This window comes from Lytechinus variegatus, chromosome 10 (assembly GCF_018143015.1).
Source record: "Lytechinus variegatus isolate NC3 chromosome 10, Lvar_3.0, whole genome shotgun sequence".
NCBI classification, from domain to species: domain Eukaryota; kingdom Metazoa; phylum Echinodermata; class Echinoidea; order Temnopleuroida; family Toxopneustidae; genus Lytechinus; species Lytechinus variegatus.
In genome coordinates, this window is record NC_054749.1 from 18806821 (window position 1) to 18832651 (window position 25831).

The 25831-nt window shown below is 36.9% G+C and overlaps 1 protein-coding gene across 1 annotated transcript; it reads right to left on the bottom strand.

Moving 5' to 3' along the window:
- Positions 1–333: 333 nt before the first annotated feature.
- Positions 334–23981, bottom strand: LOC121423089 (mitochondrial dicarboxylate carrier-like). The gene is made up of 10 exons (XM_041618373.1): positions 23673–23981; positions 15139–15440; positions 14160–14279; positions 13069–13186; positions 8975–9065; positions 7328–7371; positions 6346–6416; positions 5075–5167; positions 2345–2425; positions 334–1037 (listed from the first exon to the last, which is right to left on the bottom strand). The coding sequence occupies exons 2-10, from the start codon at positions 15373–15375 to the stop codon at positions 867–869; spliced, it is 1026 nt and encodes a 341-aa protein (XP_041474307.1). The 5' UTR covers positions 15376–15440; positions 23673–23981; the 3' UTR covers positions 334–866.
- Between the last annotated feature and the right edge of the window lie 1850 nt (positions 23982–25831).

Below are 25831 nucleotides of genomic sequence, written 5' to 3' on the forward strand. Positions count from 1 at the left end.
GATTCCTCCAACATGGTCTAAGTTCATTGACCCTAAATGACCTTTGACCTTGGTCATGTGACATGAAACTCTGATAGGATGTTCAGTAATACTTGATTAACCTTATGGCCAAGTTTTATTAACTAGGTCCATATACTTTATAAGTTATGACATCATTTCAAAAACTTAACCTCAGGTTAAGATTTGATGTTGACGCCGCCGCCGCCGCCGCCGCCGCCGTCGGAAAAGCGGCGCCTATAGTCTCACTTTGCTTCGCAGGTGAGACAAAAATGGTTATATTAGTATTCTTTCAATTAATTTTAACCTCAAATAAAATGATATGTTCCATTCACATTTTCAGAAAATGAGCAAAATGCGATTTGTTCCAAAATCGGATCGCGAACAGTCGTAAGGTGTGCAGTGGCCTTAACAGATGTTACAAATGCTTGCATGTGTCACATGCATGTTCATTGCACCTGTGTAACAATACATACATAACAGATTACATGCATACACTGTACCTGTAACAAATGCAAACTGCTTCTGGCAAACATTCCAGGATATCCAACACAGTTCATCGAAACCATCAACCCACAAAACATTTCAAAATTTCATCAACTTACTATTAAGTTTAAGCATACTGTATCTATCCCCTTTACAATTTCTTTCATCTTGGCTTGGATTACATGATTAAATCAATGGTTGCCTGTCATAGCAACATTGGGCATTCACAGATGAGGGATATCGCACCAAACGGCATGAAAGATACAGCTAGTACGAGGCACTCGGTAATCACCATATGTAGGCTGAGCTCAAACCAAAACCTGATTATTATTTGAATTGATTGTAAGTTCATTACCATCGCCTACAAGCTTTGACCGTCAGGCTCATGACCCAACTTTGACTTGGATATCACGACCGAGTCGTATTCTGAGTTGCTCGAAGATGAGGAAGGTTAGAATGGTGTGAGGACCGAGTCTTACGAAGGCAGGAATAAAACCTTTGAAGAACCCCATAGGTCCCAACTTGGCAACATTAAGAAAACAGTCGAGAGCATTCTGCACAAGGGAGAAAATGAAGTTTAAAACAAATGTTATTACTATTACATATTGTAATACAATAAGGTACAATCAATTTCAATTCATTTATTTTGTTTCATTACATTTACAAATTCAACCATTTTAAAAACAGACAAAATTAAAATACAATAAAACATTTAACAAAGTCGAAATGGTTTGGAAGCCCTCAGTCAGACTGCAGGTCCCTATGCTAATGAGCAAATGGGCCAGATTCATCCAAATCATCTCGTGGCTGAACCATCCTCCTCACAAAATTTTATGGTTCATGAGATTTTCTTTCTCTAACCTCAAGTCAAATAAAATATCTTTGCACTATCAGATAGAGTAAATGTTAGTCTTCCATATTGCTCATTTATTTTTTATATGGCATTTTAATAAGTGAGTTTCTGGCCTGTAAATGTGCCTCAAAACTGAATTTTCTTCCTCTGTTTTCTTTTTCAAATTGTGCATGATATCTATATCACAATAAAGCTAAATTTTTTTCCAACAAAGGTACAAGACAAGATTTCAGAAATTTAGGAATAGCATGAAATCTAGAATTCTGATTGGCCGGAAAAAGTTTCAAACCAACAGGTGCGGGTGATTTGATGAGATTACCACATGGGGAGTGTGATCTTGGAGGGGACCTGAGTGTGGGAATGGTTGGAATTTAGGAGGTGTGTAGTCTCTTTGACCAATCAGAGTGTAGTATTCTTGTTTTCAAGCTGCTCAATGTACTTGGTCAATGAAAAGTGTGGTCTTGACCCAATCAAACTCATTCTTATTTTGAAACCTATATCATAAAGCATGCACATTCAGCCTCATCGTGATCTAAAATTCATTTGGGCTCAAAAAAATAAATAAAGTGTACAAACAACATTTGTCAGATGGAAATCATTATTTTGTAGCATGTTTTAGATCAAAAGTTTTGCCTACATTACAATTTTTTTGAATAAATTCGAAGAGATGACCAGAAAGAATGATTCTTCTTCTTTACAATGATACCAGAATCATGAAATTTGATAGAAATTTAGAGTAGCAATGGCTGAATTAAAAGAGGTGTGTGGAGTCGCACCCAGCTCGTTAAATAATGCAAAACCTCTCTAGTCATGAATATCCCTTGGATGAAAGAAGCTACTTCTTGAGAACCTGCCTACTGACTGCCCTGGGGATTAAAAGACAGGGCATTGATCATCTGCAATCACCAATAATTCTCACATCACTTGGACAGGTCTTTCTACATGAACACACGCAACCAACAGCAAAATTTTTCTCAAAGTCCTTTACAGGTGTTTTTGTTGACTCACCTTGTACTGGCCTGGTTTGGCATTCATTAACCTTGTCTTCAAGACATCAGCTGGCTGAGTTAATACTGTGGCACAGGTACCCTGGGGAAAAAAACACAGTTTAATAGGTACACATGTAGTTGGTCTGTTGAAATTAATTATATTTCATGAGAATACAAAAAAAAATATAGTTTCAATATTCCTTAAAATTGCATAAACTATTTTTCAATAAAGATATCTGTGCACTTCTCTAAGCTTCAATGAAACTGCCAAAGTCACATGCTCATGAATCAGGTGATCTGCACAGGCCTTGTCAGGTGACCTGTGACAAACCAATGGGAACATCTCAGTTACTATTGAGTGCACTATCCAGTATAGGGAATTTTGTGTTTTCATCTGACAAACTTCAATAGGAGTACATTTCTCAAGAAAATGTGGAAGTGTGTTGCTGAGTGCAGCAAACGGACCAATGATGCTATCAGTGTCTAGAGAGATGGCATGAAATGACACCTAGATAGATCCATGTCATTTGATTGGTTGTTTCATAGCAATCATTCAGGCCATTGTATGACGTCATTGTCTGATCCATTATTGATCCATATGATTTTGTTCATTGTCATTTATTCATCATTTATTCACTGGTATATAATGCACAAAAAATTGACCAGCAGCAAAAAGGTACTGAAAGGGTAAATTCAAAAAATTATTAAGTACAATACAACAAGGCAAATGAATGAAAACTTAATTACAGTATTCTATCTCAAAACTAAAGTCTACTTCAAAGATTATCTCACGCTCACAAAGACCACAGGCGCTACACATAACACTTGTGTTTGCAGCAGGCATGTTGTATGTATGCGAAAATTATCAGACCACGCTCGCAATGAATGCACTATTCCATTCAAATTTACGTCAAATGACAAGGATCTATTTAATAGTCATATACATGTGAAACATGTTCTTTTCATCCCTACACATGCAATGGACAGAATACTTCATTTGATGAAATGAATGATCCATTCAACTCTGCTGCGCCTGTTATATTGATCATTAACATTTCATCTTTCACCTCATGAGGTGGGGAGGAGAGGCTAGAAGGAATGATCCATTCAACTCGGCTGCACCTCGTTATAAAGTGGATCATTTCATCTTTCACCTCATGAAGTGGGGGAGGGGACGCTAGAAGTCAAGGTTGCTAGCTTGTCTAGCTTGGCTCCTAGCTGACCAGGCTCCCTTTGGGATGACAACCTTACGTGTAGCTTGCATCCATATGTGCTGTGAAGGGGGAAACCCTGTTTCAGTCCAAGGAGCAGGCTAAATTTGGTTTGCGTTGACTGCCCATTCCATCCAATTCATACTTTTGTCACATTAAAGTAGTTTATTATGTGGCAGTCATGGGCCACTTTTCATCAGTTCATGATGGAAACATCAGGCCCAAAGAACAATGTAAAAAAAGGTGTTCTGTCCATTGCAACCATAAACATCCATTGTGTATACTATATAAAAATGTCAATGGCTATACCAACTTTATGTCTGAATGTTAAACTAAGCCTGGCAATTCAAGATTGAACTAAAGCATTCAGAGAGGATCAAGCCAACAGTGAACTATAAAGTCCTATTGAAACTGACCCAGGGTACTTCTGAATAGACTTCCTTTCTAATCCTAAACACCCATGGTACTTCTGAATAGACTTTCATTCTATTCAAAGGATCCCAGGTAGGCTCCTGAATAGACTTCCCATCTATTCATATTTTGATGCTTTTATCATTGTATTCAAGGACCAATTTCTATCATTCTGTTATTACATGCAAAGCTGTGCAAGGTATTACAATTGAATAGAAGATTTTCTCCACTAAAAGGCGAGTCATATATAATGTACGCATGTAAATTTACTATGGTAGAAAACTATTTAAAACAAAACAAATACACAACACATTCACCTACATAAACCATACTGCAGCCTTTCAATATCAGAGGCCATCCTACATATACATGTAGATCACCTGAAGATTTCTGAAAGCAGTTTAAAAAACAAATTTTCTCCCGAAAAATCTCATTGCAAACAGTGTTGGAAATAGATGTGTATTCGACACGGAATGTGTATGAAACACATTGCATCGTTGGCCACAATGTGCGTATGATAGAATTAAAGGTTTTGCTTGAGCATTTGGAAAGAAATGCAACTTGAAGTTGGCAGCCCACTGTATGTTCCATACCTGTTTACTCCAATAAAGCAGGCAAAGGTTTACCAACAAAATAATACAATTAACAAAATCAATATTACTGTACATGTACACCATACTCAGGATGAACAAGACTTTATTTATATTGGTTCATTTTTAGTTTAATAGTATGTTTCACTTTTCAATTATTTCTATTTACTTCCTACACTAAATGTTGTAAACACAATGGCCCGCATTCTGAAGTCAGGTTTAACTTTATAGACCATGGTCTAACTCTGTGCTAAAATTATGGGAAGCCAAAAGTGTCAATATATTTATTGCATTGTGTGTTTCTTATATTTACTCTGCTCTTTCCTGATTCTTTGATTGTGAAGACAATTATCTATTCATAGTTCCTAGACAATCGAGAATGATTTGAGAGTCAAATAAGCTGAAATATTATATCTCTACTGTTAGAGATTTATGTCACAATTGGCTTTCCATACTTAAACCACAACTTTAAACCTGAGATTAAGTTGAACCTGAAGAATACGGGTCAATAAGGATTGGGAATTAAAATGTACTTACTGCCATTGTACTTGCAGTGAAATGGGTTGCTATATTGTCATTGAAGTACCCAGTCTGCAACAAGAACTGTTTGTACTGATCATAAAGAGCCACCTAGAAAAGAAAAACAAAATGTTATAATGTGCTCCATGGTTTAATAAATTATTCTACTCTATCAAAAGGGTTTATTTTTAAGACTACATGTATGCAACTCCATCCAAATGGTCACACCCTTCAGGTCAACTGTTCATACAGTCTGCTTGGTAATTGGTTTTACAGTCATTTGCTATAATCATCGCAGTACTTGGTCCAATTTTTTTTCTTCCTATAATAAAAAAGTCAAAAGACCTATTCATCCACCAACTTGTCTTACTAGCAGAGAGGATAAGGGAGTGTTGAGATGAATTTAAAATTTGTTTCACAAAAGTCATCATTCCCCAAATTAATTAGCAACTCAGGGAGATGCATGCAACATGATCCTCTTGCATAAATGTTATCATCATTCTAACTTTTCCATCCCATGGTAACTACATGTACCATGGCAACTATGCTTAACAACCAATCAATATCAAAGATTCCATGAGAGTTTCCACTGGATAGCAAAGTTAACTTTTATTCAATAGGGCCCAGGAAGTCTTCACTGGGTCAATACCAGTACTGGTCAATACTAATGTCCCACTTCATAAAAGCTTGGTCACAACAATGAATGCATAATTTCAATGACAAATCTAAGGCCTTTGTTTTTAGAGCATAAAATATGTAAATAATCATGGTAATGCTTATTTATCAGACCTGCCAACCTCTGGGAATGAAAAACTGTATTCTGTGATAAAAAAAGCATATTTCATAATAAAATGTGTGGCGCACTCGCTCATCGCAGTGCTCAAGCTGCATGCAAGCTAAAATATGCACTGCTCTAGCAGATAAAAAAAAAATTTAAACATGTGTATATCTCACCCTGGTTTTAACAAAATAATTGAAAAAAAAAAAACCAAGTTACCTGAAATTACATTGATCTAATCACCATAATTGTGTAAGCTTTATGAAATAAAGACATAGAGATGAAATATGGTTTTGTAAAAAAAAAAAGAAATACGCCAAAAACGTACTGGGTGGCAGGTCCGATTTAAAGACCACAATCAAATGACTGGCTGTCCTTTCTAAAAAGTGGATTCATGCCTCACCCACTGTAGGTAAGCTGAGACTTCACCTCCGGTAGGCGAGGCAAACATGAAGCTGCCATAAAGATATGAAAAGGCCAGTCAGAAAAAGGTATCACTCATCATACTAACCTGTCCAAATGTCATTAGGAAGCCTCTTAACACTGCCATAGACCAGCCATTCCATAAGCTAACTACACCCTCTGAAATAGGATCAAATATTTAATTCAATTAGAAAGGTTTCCAAATACAAATAATAATCAATGACGGAAGAGTGAATGACAGATTATAATGAACTATTCTAAGCATCCAATTGCTCAATATTATATGGAAAGAAGCTGCATTAGTGCTTCCCAGGTAATTGAATACCTAGTACACAGTATATCCTCGTTATTGGGGGAAAAATAAATACATGTACATAATCAATTTGTTATACAAATATTAGTGATAGCAAGTATACACAAGCAGGTGTGTAGATAACAATCTATTAGTCGTACCTCCAATTCAACAATATCATATGGCGAACGTTCATTTGCTCATGCAGCCCCTGTTTCATGGAACAAACTCCCAAATTCCCTGAAAACAATTGATTCAGTTAACAAATTCCAAACAGCTCTTAAAACAAACTTATTTAAATTGTACCTAGCCTCAACAAAATGAACTCGCCAACACTTCTCTTTCTCTCCTTTGTTTTCTCAAGCGCATAGAGACTTTATATTTGTTATGTGTTATGCACTATACAAAAACTGACCATTACTATCATTATAAGTTTCATCTTGTAGCTTTATGCATTGACCGATTAACCTTCCTATTTAATTTTGGATAGAGCTCTATGAAAATAAGGGCCACTAGCAACAGATTATCTTGACAGTAAAATGAGAAAGCCATTTTTTCCAGGGCCCTGTTGCCTAAGAAGTTACCATCAGAGTAAGTTTTCCAGTTACTCGTACATGTAACTACCCTGAAAACAATGCTCATCAATACAAAAAAAAAAAAATTCCAGGGAGGTACATTCATATAAATATTCTTATGCAACATGGTCTTAACTTTAGATACAGATCCTTGTCATCACAGTAGTAATAAAACCTGAATGTAAGATTTATTGTGGGCCTACCTTTTCTAAAGACCTGCCATAGTCCATCAATTGCATGTTTATAACTGTTTGAGAAGGAAAAAAATAAACAAGAATGAAATAAATCATTAAAATGCAATAAAAACACAGAATAACTGACAACAACAATTAACAATAACAAACCACTACTGCCACCACCATCATCATTGTCATCGCCATCATCGTCACCATCATCATCACTCATCATCATCATGTTATTATTTAATACATGTAGTAACAATGCTAACAATGATACCATTTAGGCCTGTGTAAAAGTTTTGGTAAAGGGTCAGTAAAATTAGTCTTAAGTATCATTTAACATTCCTATATTACAAAAGTGTAGGGTTCATATTTTTTTACCATTAGAATTTAAATTTGCCATTTTTCTTCCGTTTAATCTGTTAGTGTTCGAATGTCGCATCAAGCGCCGTCTCGTAGGAATGTTTCAATTTTCAGCACCTTTAACACTGACTTACAGATTTTTGTAGCAATTACGTATTTAAAAGCTACTGACAAAGAAAATATCTTGAAATTCTCAGCCCATTTCCGGATTGAGAAGGGGCTTTATATTTTATAAACAAGATATAAATACATTTCATTTTGATTGTGCACCCATCAAATTTGTAAATTTATCCGGTTAAACACAGTTTTAGTTTATATTCTGTACACCATAACTGTTTGCGGCACATGCATTAATCAAGTAATGAATCTGAATAGCAATATGCACTTTTTGGAGTGTTTACCAAATGTCAAGATAGGCTTTTATAAAAAAGGGATCTAAAAGAATACCATGATCATAATAATACCAACAAAGCACTGGAAATACAATTTGTAGGAGAGTACCCTCAAATCCAAACATGTCAATGTATCTTTTATCCTCTGAAAATAGCTGCATACCAGCATATTATTTTTTTATTACATCCTCTCAATGCTCAAATAATGTAACCAAAGTCTGCATTTCACTTTTGAGATTAATACATCCCAATGCAATCAAGGCGAGACGACCGGATGAGGAAGTACTGTACATTCTCTTGAGTTTATACCAGGACATTTTTGCTTGACTGCAAACACTTTTATTTCGGGATTATTTTCCAAGTATTAAAGGGGACTTTTAATAGTACGAAATACATGTAGGAAAGGTGAAAACAATCATTGACAGTTTTTAAAGTTTTTCATGAACAAAAGGAGAATTTAATATAATGAAATAACCCATTCTGCTCAAAAGGGCAAAGCTCTACTGCATAATCAATGAAATTATACATTATGCTAAATTATCCTGTGTAAATAGGTACTCAAGGTTGTGAACCCCCCCCCCCCCCATGGTCATGAGATTAAATTGTGGAAGAGCTGTCTCAAAGTGAGTACGAAGAGTTGATTATAATGCATTTCAGATACGTATTTCAAAGATTTTGGAATAACTTAATGATTTTAAAAAGGGTAACTGTTGTGGATCACACAGGAATGCATCTATGGGACTGCACGAGAATTTCACTTTTTTTTTGGGGGGGGGGGCACAGAGATTGTAAGGAAATCTCAGATTCTTAAGTCAGACAAGTGCTCACGCAATAGACATTTGTGATATCCAAGGGACTTCAGTTTCTTTGTCAAACATCCCATAGACGTAATTTTTAGCTTGACAATCAAACTTACTTTCTTCTCTCTGCTGGTGGTAGTTTAATATCATTCTGCATCCTGACATTGATCATATCTGCTGGTGTACCCACAAAACCCCCAACAGCTCCTATAGCAATAGAGGATAAAAATTTGAAATTTACAATACATTAAGATTGCTAGAAGATTTCACATTCAAGTAATAATAATAAAAATAATTGGCATTTATATAGCGCTTTATCAATCTAAGACTGCTCATAGCGCTTCACAATTATTATTATCCGGTCACTGGATTCATAAGCATTTCAAGTGCTCAGTCTGTTAGGCGCACACATAAAACAAACCATAATGACGGTTGTTTCCTCCCGGTACCAAATTAACACCTGGGTGGGAGTGGCAAAGTGTGGATTGAAGCCTTGCCAAAGGATGCTAGGGCATGGTGGGATTCGAACACACGACACTCTGATTACAAGGCGAGAGTCCAAACCGCTACACCATGATGGTTCAGTGTATAATCCTTTAGTTCAATGACCAAGTTCATGAAGTGACCAAAATGCATGATCTTTATGGGTTCGGTTGCAGAAAAATGATTTTTATGTCGAATTTGTCATTGAGAATTTACTACATTGTTATTAATCAAAAACAAGAATGTACATGTACTAGTGTAAAGTGTAATAGTGCTTATTTTTTTATTCGAACATATAAAAATGTGAACAAAAAACAATACAATACCAATATACATATTGTAACTTGTACATGTATAACCAACAAAGCATACAAACATGGATTATTTACTTCATTAAATTTTGATTAGTATTAAACTGTACATGTAGGAGTGGGCTATGCATGGGTCAACAATACTTTTTTGTCTGTTTGATATGGCAACAATTTTTCTTTATTTCTTATAATGTACATGTACATGCATCTCAACATGAAATGACAATATTTTTTGTCTCGGATCCAAGAAAAAAGTGTCCTGGGCTAAAATCCAGAGTGGCCACCAGAACTCCCCCAATCACATTTTCGTCCACAACTTCTTTATTTTGTGATCTTTTTCTCTGGTTCTGGTGTCTTTTCATTTGTTTTGGGGGCAGGCATTTGTTTTTCCTCAAATTAGTACTGTTTAACATTATTTGTGGAATTAAAGAGTGATTTAACCTAAATTTACAAATTTTTAGAGCTTTTTTTCAGCCAAAAGTATTTTTCATCATATTGTAGTTCTTGGATATTAGACGATAGGATTTCAACAATTGCAAGCAGCTTCATTGATCTATATTGCTTGTATTCCTCTACTTTGGGTTTTACGGATATTTGCAAAATGAGTAAAAAACAAGATTTATCCATAGGGGCTATACAATGTACTGTACATACTGCACTACATAATATTTGTCCATGCATTGACCACTACGACACAAGGTCTGTATATAAACGGTAGTGTCATAGAAATTAGCTCTTCATTGGTTTAGGATTAGATGCCTCAGATATTGTAGACATATCACCAAATAAGCTAATTTCAGGGGACGGAGTGAGGTAAATATCAATAAGTCAACCCCACACCATGGCATTTACACTGTACTGTAGCTTTTCAGGGCCCGTTGCATAAAAGTTACCATAAATGGTAACTTGCCATCCAATGGTAACTTGCAGGGAATCCTTGATTTTGATTTGCTGTTGATCAGCGCGTTGCCATGGCAGTTACCTGACCCCTATAAAAATAGGGTTAGACACCACAACCAGGTAAAAAAAACCTTCCAAATGAAGATACCTGTAAATTGTGATGTGCATTGTAATGTGATGTTTAAGTGCAATTAATCTTACATCGGGTTACATCATATTACATCAGTTGACGAGCAATCAAAAAATCACAATTCACAATCTAATGCTTAACCTCAGTAGCTCATTTCTATGACACTCTAATTCATATACAGGCAATATTATATGTCATGGTACTCAATGCATGGATATGCAGTGAAGTATGTACAGCACATTGTATACTGTATAGCCCCTATGGATAAATGACATTTTCTTATAATTTGATAAGATATATTTTGCAAATATGATCCATAAAGCCCCATTTAGAGGAATAAAAGCAATATAGCTATATAAGCTGCCTGCTACTGTTCAAGTGGTATCGTCTAATATCCAAGAACCACAAGGCGGCAAAACCTACTTTTTGGCAGAAAAAACCCTAAAAATTGTTAAATTGAAGTAAAATCATCTGATAACTCTACAAATAGATGGTCTAAAAGTACTATTTTAGGAAAATCTAATTGTTGGCTGCCCCCAAAAGCACATGAAAAGACACCAAAAACAGAGAAAAAAAATCACCAAATAAAGAAGTTGTGGCAAAAGTGTGAATTTTTTTTTTGGGGGGGGGGTTGGCAGCAATTTGGATGTTGGCCCAGCACACTTTTTTCTCTGACCTGCGACAAAAAATGTTGTCATTTCATGACCATAGTAAATAAAACATAAACTGTAGCAAACCGATCAAGAACCATTCTCAATTAAAAATGAACCCGACGTCAGAGGAATAAAACTGACAAGAAATATCAGCAATACATTTCAAACTTCAAGCAAAATGATAATTAACTTTTTAGTATCATAAATAAAATCTTGGGATGCATAAAATGGGGGAAAACTAGGAACATGCCCAGACTTATGAGAGTCAAATTTCAAGGACAGGGCCTCTTATAACACAGCTTATCTCTGATAGCCCTGATTTAATTGCTTGATTACATTACACATTGTGTGCAATCAAGCATACAATAAGCTTTCTGTTACAGATGTATGTACAGGTGTACGTGTAATCCAAGAACCTAAACAATTATAATGTACAGTAGTAAAATTATGGAAGTTTTAACCAATATGACTATCCAGGCCAATAGCTTCACCATGTGTTTGCCTTTGGATTGTTTGAAGAGGCAGATTGCAAACAGTGAATCAATATAAATACAGATTGGATGAATATCCAGATTAAACAAACAATGAAGCATGAGGGCTCGAAGTACATGTAAATTAACTAAAAACACTATTTGTTCTTTGGCATTAAATAGTTGATAAAAGTATCGGTATACAACATTTAGATTAATACATGTAGGCCGCTGCCTTCTGACAATAACTTTGAAGAGAAAATGAATTCATCGTTCGGCTGGTTGTAGGCCAACAGACGTACGGTATTTAGACTTTAACAGAATATTGATTCAATTGGATGAGGGTCAGAGTGAACCCAGTGAAAATGGAAGCTAAAAAAAATAAAAATAAGAGAGGGGGAGGGCACACTTTGATAGTGGTAACCTTGTATTAAAGACACCAATACGTGACAGGGCTGTAAAAAACATGTTATCACTCAGCAAGTTCTAGATGCTGACCTAGCAAATTTGTATAGCTAATAAAATATTCTTCAAGGTCACGGGGCACCTTGTTTGAGAAGGCTAACATGCACTGTGCCCCTTTTTAGTGAATGCATGATCCAGCGTAAAAGAGTCCTAGGCCCCACAACACAAAGGTTAGTGATTAACTGCCAAATGAAATGGCCTATCAAGATCATTGTTGCATGGCATTTTGCTCAGTAGCCTGATTAGGAACCAATCAAAAATGTTATTTCAAATTCAATATCTCTAACCTTTGTTAGACCGGAGGGGCAAGAAGGGGGGGGGGGGTCATAAACTGTTCATACATTTAGGCATAAACTTACAACTAACTGGAATAATATATTGCAAGTGAAATGCGCATCTCAATTGCTTTGTTATGTGTATTGTGCCCTCATCTGATTTTTTCCTCACATTATCAAAAAAATGTGATTAATATTTTATTTTGCAAAGAATGCATACCCCTACAATTACAACTCCTGAGATACATGGAATTCAATGAAGGCTATAGATTACTGATGTGATGATGTCACCGTTTTTTTTTCCTTTTTCAAAAACATACTTAAGTGCTGCCACCCTAAATTGTGAGAATGAATCATATTATTTATTTCATTTATTCTATTTTTAAGCACAAAATCCTATTTTTCTTTAAAATTTTGAAAAACCCTGGTTTTATGGGAAAATCCTGATATTTAGTGTCCCTTTCCCCTTAAAAATCCTACTTAATGGGAATCCAACTAACTGGCATCTCTGTTATTAACCTACCTGCAAAACCAGAGACGAGCATCTTCTGATAGAATGGAAGAGGTTTGCTGGGATTGTCTGCCGTTAATCTCTGCTTCATTGCCTCATATATACCAAACCTTGCCATTGAGTAACTGAGCTGGAATTAAAACACAGAAGATGCATTGGAACAGTAAAGCGAAGGCGGGGGAGGTGTTGGTGAAAGAGTATGTAGTATACGACAGTATAGATTGAGAGCAAAAGTGAGAGAAAAAGAGTGTACGAGGAATGAAAGGAGACTGGGACAGGTTAATGAGTGGATGGGAGGGGGTGGGGGTGTCGGCACAAAAAGATTGAGTAAAATCATAAATACAGAGGGAAGAAGAGGGAAATTATCGAGAGCAGAGTATGTAAGGTAATACCCCCCCCCCCTTTAAAAAAAAGAGAGATCAAATACGCGTTATAATTATACTGCGGCCATCCCATTAGTCTCAAAGCGCAAATTAATTGAATGTAATTATATATTCTTAAAATCTTGTGCTTTGATTACATTACAAAAGAAATGTATTTATAGCCTACAGCCAATATCCTTACTGCCTGAATGTATTTTATGGCCTGTACATAGGAAAATTAAAGAAAAAATATCATTATCGAATTGAAGTATGGTGCAGTGTACAACGGACAGTGTAATCTCTGATAAAATTTGACCAATGTCCATATAAGACTGTTGTATCATTGATGGTATTTTAAAATTCATTCTTCAAATGTTTGAGGACTGGAATCAACATTCAATGGGAAGCCAAGCAGTGCAGTCCTTGAATAGAACAATGGGGATAAATTCAAACAACCTTTATACCTTCCAGACTACAAGTAATGCTGATTCAACATTTATTTTTCAATCTGCTTGTGGTTTAATTGAGCAACACCATATAACATGTGCAGTAAACACTATGGAAAATAGTACTAGTTTCACAATTGAAATCAGTGAGCTTGGCAAAACATCTTGTCCATCTGCATATTCTGGTAAATCAAGCTGTATCACTGTGGAGCATGAATGTAGTATACAAAATAAAAAGCATAGATCAGAAGATATGACCTCTCTCACATACAACATGCATGAAAATCTCATTTACCTGTCTACACAAGGAAGCACTGAGTCCATTGTAGAGAGCTAACACTCCCTCATTTTTTACTATATGAACCGCCATCCCTGAAGCATTCATCTTCACAGCTTGCTGTGTCTGCAGATGGACCTGGGACATAATATGAGACAATGAACAGGATAAGGATAGAGGGAAAAAAATTAAAAGGAAGAACATATGAATTCTAAAGCCTAGAACAATCTAACTTGTCAATTTTGAATCACGGTAAATGTTGACATCAATTTCTACTATCCCCCCCAAAAAAAAAATAATAATAAACAAATAAATTAAGCAACAATATAGGTCAAAACATGACAAGTAGAGGAAAGTGAAATTTCAAAGTATCTTCAAATCCCCTCCAATATCAACCCATTTTTCAATTGTTATAAAAAAAAGTTTGAGTTAAAATAAAGTCACAAGCTTGTATCTTTGTATTAACACATTCCCACACATATCGTTCCTGTGAATTCATGTTTTTTCCAGGTGCCCCCCCCCCCACCTCATAACTGCATGGCCCTGGAAAGTGGGGGGGGGGTGCTGGAGCATGCCCCAATATTTTCCTGGGGATGCTGTATGTGTTATTCTCTATAGCAGTACCCCCTTGAATTCTGTTAGGTGTGGCAAAATAGAGAATTTGTAAGGAAAATGATAGATCTACTTTTTGTGTTGAAACCCTCTTTTTTGCTTGCCAAATTTCTCAGAACCTAACTGACCTTCATTTTGTAGTGAAACATCCCCCCTTTTTTGCTTGTAAAGTTCCTGGGACAAAAATGACTTTTATTTTGTAGTGAGCCTGCCCCCCTTTTATTTTTGCTTTTCATATTTTCTTCAGCAACCACTTTAAAAAAAATTGTTCCCAGGGCCTTAGTAAATGTAGTGACTCTTCAAAGATTGCATGTACATGTATTGTGGTAATGGGATGAAGAAATTACAGTAAAATCTCCAAAGCTTACAGGCCAAAAACACTTACCTTCACAAGGTCCAATGGATGAGTAAAACACGCTGCTCCTGCCCCAGCTAAACCACCAAAGTAAAACCTTGCCACCTTCTTGGTGGTAAACCGTTCTTTCTCCATTACCACGGGGGGCGACGCCGCTCCACCATCGCCCTCAGGCGGGCTTGAGGTAGGGACCTTCATCGAGGAGGAGCCCGAAGGGATGGGTACGGCTGCTCCTGAACCAGGGCTGACAATAACTTGTCCCGTCATGGTGAACTGTAGCTCAGTGACTGTGAGTGTGATCACTGCTGTCTGTGATTCAACTCACTGCGTACCTGCAAAGAGAATGAACATACAGTGCAAAGTACATAGTATGTAATCTCATCTGATAAGAGATGATTTACGATTGAATCTGCAGAGAAGGTCTCTAAAGCAATACAATAGTCAATAAGAATTGATATGAAATTATTTTGTCTTTGCTCATCGCAGTTCACATGGGAAAAAAAGGGTATTTAGTGAAATGTACATGTACCTCTTCTAGAGTGTATTACAATTACTTTGTAGAAAGGGGGAGTATGTCTCTGTGCAAGAACTCAATCAAGATATGATTTCCCTAATCAGCATTCACAGCGCAAAGAAGGGAAGTTCATTCTGACGAAAACTTTATTGTAAATTTGTAATCATAGCAGAAATAATAAAAATATATTGGTGAAGTTTGGAAAAATCCATAAAAGACTAAACAAGATATCAGATGCTTTATTTCTTGATTTGCGATGTCATATGTGAGCAGCTTCCCAACGGATTGTATCTACATCAAGAAAATTGAAATGTCTTTTTCTCAACAAATTCAAAATGACTTTTATTGTACCTTCAGTATGTCAACATACTGACAAATCATTTGCTGCCTCCTCCTGAAAGAAAATATTTTTTAGTCACCATAGGCAGTTTCAAACCGCCTCGATCACAAGAATCCCCGTTAAATTACGAGAACTTTTAAAGGCTAAAAAATACCCGTTAATTATTCCTGCATTCACACCGCCCCGAAACACATCCTTCGGGATAAGTTCCCGAAGTTACGAGCATGCGCAGTGTGGTCTGATAAACAGGCAAGGCGGGAAATTCAAAATCACTAGCCCAGCAGCCACCCACGCCGCCGCGCCCAACGACACGCTGGGATAAAAGTTCCCGTAATTTGCTTTCACATCGCCAAAATACCTGCGACCTTGGAAAAATCCCCACGAAAGTTCTCGTAATTTCGCCAAGTACCTACTATTTAGCGGGTATTTTCTTTCGGGAAGATTACGCGTAGTTTGCTTTCACATTACCAAAATACCTGGTATTTTCTGATCGGGGTAAATTTCCCGATCAGAGAATACCTGGAACTGGCGAACTTCGAGGCGGTCTGAAACCACCTCATGAGCCCCCCCCCAAAAAAAATGAAATTCATGCATTTTACATAGACTGGGTAGCTGCTCGTATGTCAAAAATAAAAAAATATGAAATTCAAATAACTTTCTCTATATACATGTAATCTTTGATGAATATTCCCTAGTTGCAGCAAACAATGATGCATACTTTCAGGAGAAATTCTTATAAATTAAGGTTGATTTTCACCATTATCATACACTATAGATAGATCTAGTACATTTGCTCTGCAAAGGCACACACCCTGGCTCCATGGAGAGTAAGCATGTGATAGCTTACGATAAAGAATGATATTTAGGGGAGATCGGGGTTACGAGAACGCGGGGTATGTTGAAACATTGTAATTTTCTTTAACGCATGTAAAATCAATTTATGCAATACTGCCCTCAATTTATTGCTATTAATAATACAAGTGTTGTATTAAAAGCAGACATTTTTAATGTGGGGTTCCAGCTTGATCAAAAAGACGTTAACGACGTTTTGCAGTTAGCCATTATTAAGACGATGCCTATTTCAACTATTAAATAATGCAAGCGCGAAGAGCGAGCTGAAATTTTTTGTAATCATTAATTGTATAATATACATTAGGTAAATAACCAAACAATTGATGCAAGCGGGGAGCGTGAGCGGAAAAAAAGAGATTTCAGACCTAAAAATGGGACACCCTATTCATGTTTTGTAAATCATGAAAAAGGATGGGTAATTTGGTATCTTCCTACATTAATAATGCGAGTGCAAAACGCGAGCAGAAAATTTTTGATGTTCTGATCTGAAACTGGATAATTTTAGCACGCTTTTAATAAAGATCAAGCGGCGTATTCAATTAAACATGTGTGCGCGTGTTTTAGAGGGCATTCTGAATACATTTCATTTTTTATCATGACAATCAATAACGCGAACGCGAAGCGCAAGCAGAAAATATTTGATCCGATCGTGCACTAACATCCCTGAATATAGTGCCCTACATACATATATACATACGTTAGCATTAAATGCGCCTGAAATGAGGTCCATATCAAAGACGGCGCTATCAGTTCCATTATTCTTAACTACCGGTATATGTAGATAAATGCCATCTACGATATGAATCAGAATTCAGGGTTGGGCGGTAAATACCGGTAGCGGTAATTACCGGTGGTAAATACCGGTAAATACCGTCCGGTAAATAAGATGGGCGTCCGGTAAATATGTAAAAAACGGGAAATATGATTTATAATTATTTTTTTCAATAATTTTAGTTGTTTTTAACCTCAACAAGTGAAAATAAGTGTTCTGAAATAATTAGAATCACAAAACTCAAAGTAGAAACACACAAACAGATAAAATCCATACTGCATACATGTACATACATGTACCCAAACACACATAGGATCTAAGTCCACACATACGTACACAAACTCAAATTATGTTCCTGGAAATTGAATAATCATATTAAAACATATTTCTCCCAGGGTTTAACTTTTTCCTTTAACCCTAAATCTCCCAGGGTATTTTGATTCTTGTCATTCCGGGGGGGGGGGGGATAAGATCTCAGCCGCGAATTGTGCCATCACAAAAATTTGCATGATGGTAGAGAATGACGTAATCTACGCAGTTGCATTGGTAAATTTCACTGAATTCATATACATATATTCTTATTTTAATTTATTCATGAAATCATACTTTTTGCTCTGATTTACTAAACTAGTCTAGAATGCAATTTTTTGCTGAAAATATTCTTTATAGCATTCCTAACAATTGTGAATGAAGAAAATTCTGGTACCAAGACTGATTTCTTATGTATTTTATTGTTTTTAAAATTTCTCTTGTATTTCTTTGTTTTTTAATGTTTTTCAATGGAAATCGTTCCAGACTTAATTCTGATCATAAACAAGCAAAGTTAATTAAGTTTAATCAGTAAAAAAGAAATAATGATACATTTATGAATTTTGGCTAAATACACAATTTTCATTGGATTTGTACATGAAATCACGTTTATGAGCAATTTTGGGTCTGACATGCACTTACATAATTTTGCGTAATGTCGTCACCGTGTACCCGGGCGTCACAAATTTGGTATCAAAATATGCGTGAGACTTGAAAGTAAAAAGTCAGTGAGCAGCGAGGTCAAAAAATTTTGCGCAGCAGATATAAAGCGAAAATTGTCGAGGGGGGGCATTATGCCCCCCCCCCCCCGAAGGAATTAGGGTTAAGAAATATAAAATGAATTCAATAACAACATAATTGGCATACTTTTAGCTACAGCATGTTTCATGGGAAATGTAAAATAAATAACTTGTACAGTTTGTCATATTCATATTGATTGAAAGCTATTGTAAACAAATCAAGCTTGGAGCATGCTCCATTGTTTCCCTTTACAATAGCTTCTTCTCTTTTTAATCAGTCACAGTGAGATCAACAAAATTTCAAAAGAACGTTTGGTGCACATTGAGACAAGGATATCCTCGATATACATGTACATGTATGACCAAGGAGATGGTATGATGAAGAAAGATATAGCAGAGATACAATGTAGTGACATCAATGAGGATGACAGAGAAATTAAAGAATCTAAATTAGATGTATATTTGGGATCTTTTTAGTATTTTATTATTTCCAGCATTTCATGATAACAGACATAGATAACACCCAAACACAAACATAAACACACACACAAACACACACACTCACACAAATGGTACACACCAGAGCAACCATACTGGCCACCTTTCTTTTTATATTCAAAATTTGACAATCCCTATAGAAAACTGAGTGGAAAATTATATTTCCCAGTATTTCCCGGTGAAAAGTGGTAAATACCGGAAAAAAGCGGTAAATACCGCTTATTTCCCGGCGTCCGGGAAATAAGCCTCCGAAGCGGGAAATATGCCAACCCTGTCAGAATTCCCTGTTAGAGTACTAATGATGACCAAAAAAAAGGGTTCCGCCTACGATAAAAAAAAATGTGTATCTGCCTACGATAACCAAAAAAAAAAAAAGAATCTGTCATACCAGGCGCAGATCCATCTCAACATCATTATGGAAAGGATACAATAATTACATAAAAAATGAAACAATACATCCATGAAAGAAGCAAAATATAATAATGGCAAGATGAATTACATATGGGAATAAAGTTTTTCCTAGTCTATTCACTACTAACAGTGGCGTTACAGGCATGGCAGGGGACAGCCCCCCCCCCCCCCCCCCCGTGACTGATTTCGCCAAGAAAATTATAAAAAAACAATGGAAAAGGAGAAGAGAGAAAGGGAAAGAATGAGAAGAAAGGGGGGCAAGAAAGGAAAATGGAAAGGGTAAAACCTCGAAGTTCGCCAGTTCCAGGTATTCTCTGATCGGGAAATTTACCCCAATCAGAATATACCAGGTATTTTGGTAATGTGAAAGCAAACTACGTGTAATTTCCCCAAAAGAAAATACCCGCTAAATAGTAGGTACTTGGCGAAATTACGAGAACTTTTGTGGGGATTTTTCCAAGGTCGCAGGTATTTTGGCGATGTGAACGCAAATTACGGGAACTTTTAGCCCAGCGTGTCGTTGGGCGCGGCGGCGTGGGTGGCTGCTGGGCTAGTGATTTTGAATCTCACGCCTTGCCTGCTTATCAGACCACACTGCGCATGCTCGTAACTTCGGGAAATTATCCCGAAGGATGTGTTTCGGGGCGGTGTGAATGCAGGAATAATTAATGGGTATTGTTTAGCCTTAAAAAGTTCTCGTAATTTAACGGGGATTCTTGTGATCGAGGCGGTTTGAAACCACCTATTCAGGAGGAAAGAGTGAAAAGAAAGGAAAGGAGAACATAATGTGAGAAAATTAAAATCATTCCGCAATACTAATAAATGAGTAAGAAAGGGGAAAGAATTAAGAGATGGCAAAATGGAATCTATAATTGAAAAAAAAGAGGGATGGGGGGAATTGTAGCGAACTAGTTCGCTATTTTTTGGATCTCCTCTATGTACACGAGGGGGAATTGTAGCTAACTAGTTCGCTATTTTTTGGATCTCCTCTATATATACACAAGGGGGAATTAAGAAGTGAACTAGTTCGCAATTTTCCTGATCTCCTCTACATATATACGACGGGGCATTGTAGCGAACTAGTTCGCTATTTCTCATCTCCTCTATATATTATACAATCTGTCAATCTGTAGCGAACTAGTTCGCAATTTTATAATCTCCTCTACATATACGAGGGGGAATTGTTGCCAACTACTTTGCTATTTACGGAGGGGAGGGGAAAGAGAAAAAAAGGGATTTAGAGGAGGGGAAATAGGAAAAAAAGGAAAAGAAGAGAGTAGTAAGAATATTATGGGGAAACTTCTTCCCCCTCCCCTCTTTCCTCTTTTACATTTTTCCCCGTCCTCCCCCTTCATTTCCCTCACGATCCCCTCCCCTCCTCTTTCCCCTGGTCTTTCCCCTTCCTCTCCCTACTTTACCTCTTTCCCCTCCCTCCTTCCTCTTCTTTCTTCCCTCCTCTCTCTTCTTTTCCTCTTTCCCCTTCCCCTCTCCTCTTTTCCTCTTCCCCTCTCCTCTTTCCTTCCCCTTTCCTCTTCTTCCCCAGTACTCTATTGTTTTCCTTTCCTCTTTTTCCTATTTCCCCTCCTCTAAATTTGTTCTTTTCTCTTTCCCCTCCCCTCTGTAAATAGCAAACTTATTGGCAACAATTCCCCCTCATATGTAGAGATCCAAAAGATTGCGAACTAGTTTGCTAGTTTGACGCATTGTATAATATATAGAGAGGAGAGGAGAAATAGCGAATATAGAAGAGATCCGAAAAAAAGCGAACTAGTTCGCTACAATTTAACACGCTCTAAAGAGGAGATGACACATTGCGAACTAGTTCACTCGTTTGACACATTGTATCATATAATGAGATGAGAAATTGTGAAATAGTTTGCAACAATTTCCCATCGTGTGTAAGTAGAGGGGATCAGAAAAATTGCCAACGAGTTCGCTATAGTTTCACACGTTGTATAGAGAGATGAGAAATGGCGAACTAGTTAGCAACAATTCCCCCTCGTGTATATATATATATATAGGAGATCCAAAAAATAGCAACTAGTTTGCTAGTTTTCCCTTGTGTATATATAAGCGATCCGAAAAATAGCAAACTAGTTCGCTACAGTTTGACACGTCGTATAATATAGACTATTACAAGGAGATGGCTACAAATTTTGATGCTTATATATAAGCGTTGAAGATCGCTATATTTGCCATCTACATGTATAAAACACCAATTTTTTTTTCTGACCAAAATCGCTTCCTTCCTTTCCTCCATTCATTTTCTTTCTTTCTTCCTCATTCTTTTTTCTTTTTTAAGGGGAAACTGTCCCCTCAGCCTGTCCCCTCTACCTAAAATTTAGGGGGACGTGCCCCCTCACACCCAACCCCCCCCCACTTCCGCCACCTGTGACAAAAATATAATTCTGATGTACAAAAATAGTGAAAAAAATATTGTCCGGTGATATACATGTAAAGACTACTATCACAGGAACTGGGCGATGTGGCGTGCGCCTGTAATCCAAGCTGTGGGGAAGTTACAAATTGACGCAGAGGTACGAAGTTTGAGCCCTGGTCACGTCTTTCGGATGGTGACGTTAAAGGTCGGTCCCAGACGTAAATATCATTTCTGATTGATACACGTCTGACAAAACTTAAAACACACACACGGCTTCAACGGAAACGGGCATTGGTCAGATGCATGAATAATCCAGCTCTGTGGTCGCACTCCCATTATATTAGCTTTCTTTTGTTTTAAGTCAGCACATTAATTTAGGCGGGCATTAGGGCACTATACTATAGGATTCTAATTTCTATGGACAGACGAGGATAACGAAGAATTTCCTGATATACGATTTCAAAACAATCATAGTTTTTTTTCATACAAGAAAGGATAATATTTCTTGGATGTGTAGTTATAACAGAGCTACATGCTACAGTGGAACCAAAATCTTTGTTTTGGGTGTTTTTTTTACTTCACAGTTCACTTTGGTTTTTGACAATCGTCATGATCATTGTTGGCAAGTCCAACTCTTTTTACTATTTTTCAGTTAAAAATTTGCCTGGAAGCAGAGCTTCAGTCTCTGTTTTGTTGGTTGTTCAGCTGAACTCCGTTGGCTTCACTCACCAAATACATAGACCGAAGTTCTAGCGCGATCTGTACAAGGGACTCAATGGCCATATGTACTTCAGATCGGATCAAACGGGGAAGTGAATTTGCACGACAGCCGAGGTAAGTCACTGTTTTTGTTTCTTTCAAGTTCATTTTTCTCTGTTTTTTGGCAATTAATGCCAAGAGGGAATATAAATTTGCATTTTGGTCGCATTAATTTTCAAAATTTTTATTCATTAAAGACAAAAATTGAAGAGCCCCGACGGGGGGATTTTGCATTGCAAGTACCCTAATGGTGGCTGCACGATAGCGAGCCGTCTGTGTACGAGGAGAAATTTTAAAAAAAATGTTTAAAAACTCCTCGAAACAGACAGCTGCCAGCTGTCTAGCCTATATATACTGTACAGTCTCATTCCCTACCTTTCGCTGTATAGCAAATGGTCGGGGATAAGAAGTGGATTCCCTATAATCTAAATGCCTAATTTTATGTTATGTTAGGGGGTCCTAAAGCTGTGCGGGTCCTAAAGCTACGCACCACTCATCGTGCATGCAGTTTTTATGGCAAATGCGCACTCTGTGTGTGGAACTGTGACTGCAGAATGACGAACGATTCCTATTCAATTTTTTCTACAGAGTCAGAGGATGCCATAAATCTTTAAATGCAGAGAAAACCAACAACTGTTTGGAATTTTGGAGTTATATTCGCTTTGATTTCATTTTATCCTATGATAATTTGAATTTATTTTAGAAACTGAGGCACAGGAAATACTATTTTTTGCATGATAAATCGAGTGCGTAGCTTTATGACTCCTACATCAGTACATCGGGCGGCAAAATCAAGAGGTGTTCGGAAAACACGGCGGGATTTTCGTTTTAGTGAGTTTTGGCTTTTGCGATATTCTCCTCTTGGTTAATGATGTTTACAATGTTTGCCACAAATAAGTGGGCAGTTGAAATATGAAAATTGGGACAGTTTTTCTGGTTTGAAAACAAAGTGCGTAGCTTTAGGTCCCCCCATCATAAACCTCACTCACCACAATAACAAACATGATCGAAGACCACAATAGGCTATGGCAAGGGGGCGAGGTCCGCGTGCGTGGGGAATGCCGACGACGACGTGAATTGGCTCAACTGGAGCACAGCTCAGCTGCAGAGTACTGGGAGTTTTGAGGTGAAATCCAAAATTCGTTTTTCAAAAAATGAATACCATATATTAATAAAGAATGTAGTCAATAATCTCGAACAATCGGCAATATTCCCGGGCATCTATTCCAGTGTCAATGTCGTATTTTCTTCATCAAATCATCGGTACGTTTGTTTTTAAATTGCGCACGTAGTCAAATATTAATCTTATTGTGTCTTGAAAGGAAAAACAAAGTGGAAAAATAATGCCCTGGAAATACTTGTAATCAGCGTATAGAGGACAGTCCCGGGGACATGGGGGGGGGGGCAGTAAAATATATTGCTGTGGATTGCGTGACCCTTTTTTCAGTTTTGGACACGGGCTGCACTCGTTAAAGGGGAAGTTCACCCTGAAGAAAACTTTTTTGCAAAAATAGCAGAAAAAATAGTAAAAAATATTGGTGAAGGTTTGAGGAAAATCCGTTAAAGAGTAAGAAAGTTAATATTCAAAGTTTTAGATTTGTGACGTCATAAACGAGCAGCTGCCCCATGTGTTATGTAATATAAAATGCATGAATTTCAAATTTTGCATGGTTCCTGATGACTTAATTTTGTTTTCTATTCATAATCGGGTGTGAAATAATTTGTCCATTGATATACAAAAGGTACAGTGAAAACCATTTTCAATTTTCTGAGAAAATGACATTTTATTGATTTTTTTACCATTCGCTATGTAGGAATGCTGCTCGCATATGACGTCACAAGTCAAATAATTGAAATTCTAATAATTTTTAATTATTTGATGAATTTTTTCTCAAACATTCGGCAACATTTTTTATTATTTTTTCTGCTATTTTTACAATAAAGTTTTTGTCAGGGTGAACTTCCCCTTTAAGAGGGGTATAAAAAAAACAAATTTCGGGCAGGATATGTCATCCGCGGGGTCAACCCCCGGGGGGGCACTTACATTGTCGAGTGGATACCATGCGCGACCAAAAAAAACACGTAAAAAGGATGTCTTTTTCACGATAGGGCACGTTACGTACGTAACGTGATAGGGGTGTCAAAAACACAAAAATAATGAAAAAAGGGTATCTATTTCGTTAGGAAAATTACGTGTTTAGGGTCGAATTTGCGGGGATGATAAAAGAAAATTAAAATGTTTTATAAAGGATGTCCTTTTTGCCCCAACACTTCGTGTTTAGAGTCCCGGATTTGCGCGAGGTGTAGAAGTTGGGGTCGTACTAAACCAAATAAGTTAAAGCAGACGACCGAAGGACCCGTAACAATAAAACATTCCTGTATTTGTTTAGGGGTTCATTTCAGGGAATATTTGCTAAGAGTATCGTTTTGTCTTCAATACTTGTTAAGGGTAGGGTTTCACACTCCAATACTTGTTAAGGGGTGCATTTTCAGAATATGGAAATTACGTGTTTAGGGTACTTTTCGAGACCCCGTGGTCGCGCATGGTATCCACTCGTGAATGGAAGTGGCCCCCCGGTCAACCGTATAAGGGTAATGTATGTTCTTTTTCCAAAGCTTTTTTTTAGACTAGCCAAACGTGTTTCAGGTATGTTTTTTTTTCTTTCATTTCATTTATTTGACCATGAACCTACTAGCAAATTTGATCATTCGAAATCAACATAGTACATGAACATCGTAAAATAAGTATCATACAAGTCAACCATTGACAAACAAAGTACAATTTAAAAATGGCCAGGTCTACCCAAAAGAAGCAAAAACTGCTTGTATACTGGGCCCTACATAAAAAATACATGTAAAATATTAAGAATAGTCTTTATACACACATCCACCCACACACTCACGTACATACACATCCTAATACATATACATCGACACATTAATCCATACACAGCAAACACATACATGTAGCTCGGGATCATAGAGAAAATAGAAAAGGAAAGAGAGTGATACAAGTAAAAAGAAAACTTTAGAAGATGAAAGAGATAAGAATCCTACTCGGCCATGGACAACATTTTACTAAATATAAGTTTCTTATACATACACTTAATCGATTTTATATCGAAATTTAGATTATTCAATTCAGACA

Excerpts from the sequence above, each read along its gene's own strand:
- LOC121423089 (XM_041618373.1), bottom strand. The coding sequence starts at position 15,375 with ATGACGGGACAAGTTATTGTCAGCCCTGGTTCAGGAGCAGCCGTACCC. Across the intron at positions 14,280-15,138 it reads ATCCATTGGACCTTGTGAAG|GTCCATCTGCAGACACAGCA; the intron begins GTAAGTGTTTTT and ends ATTATGTCCCAG. Across the intron at positions 5,168-6,345 it reads TCCTAATGACATTTGGACAG|GTGGCTCTTTATGATCAGTA; the intron begins GTTAGTATGATG and ends TTTCTTTTCTAG.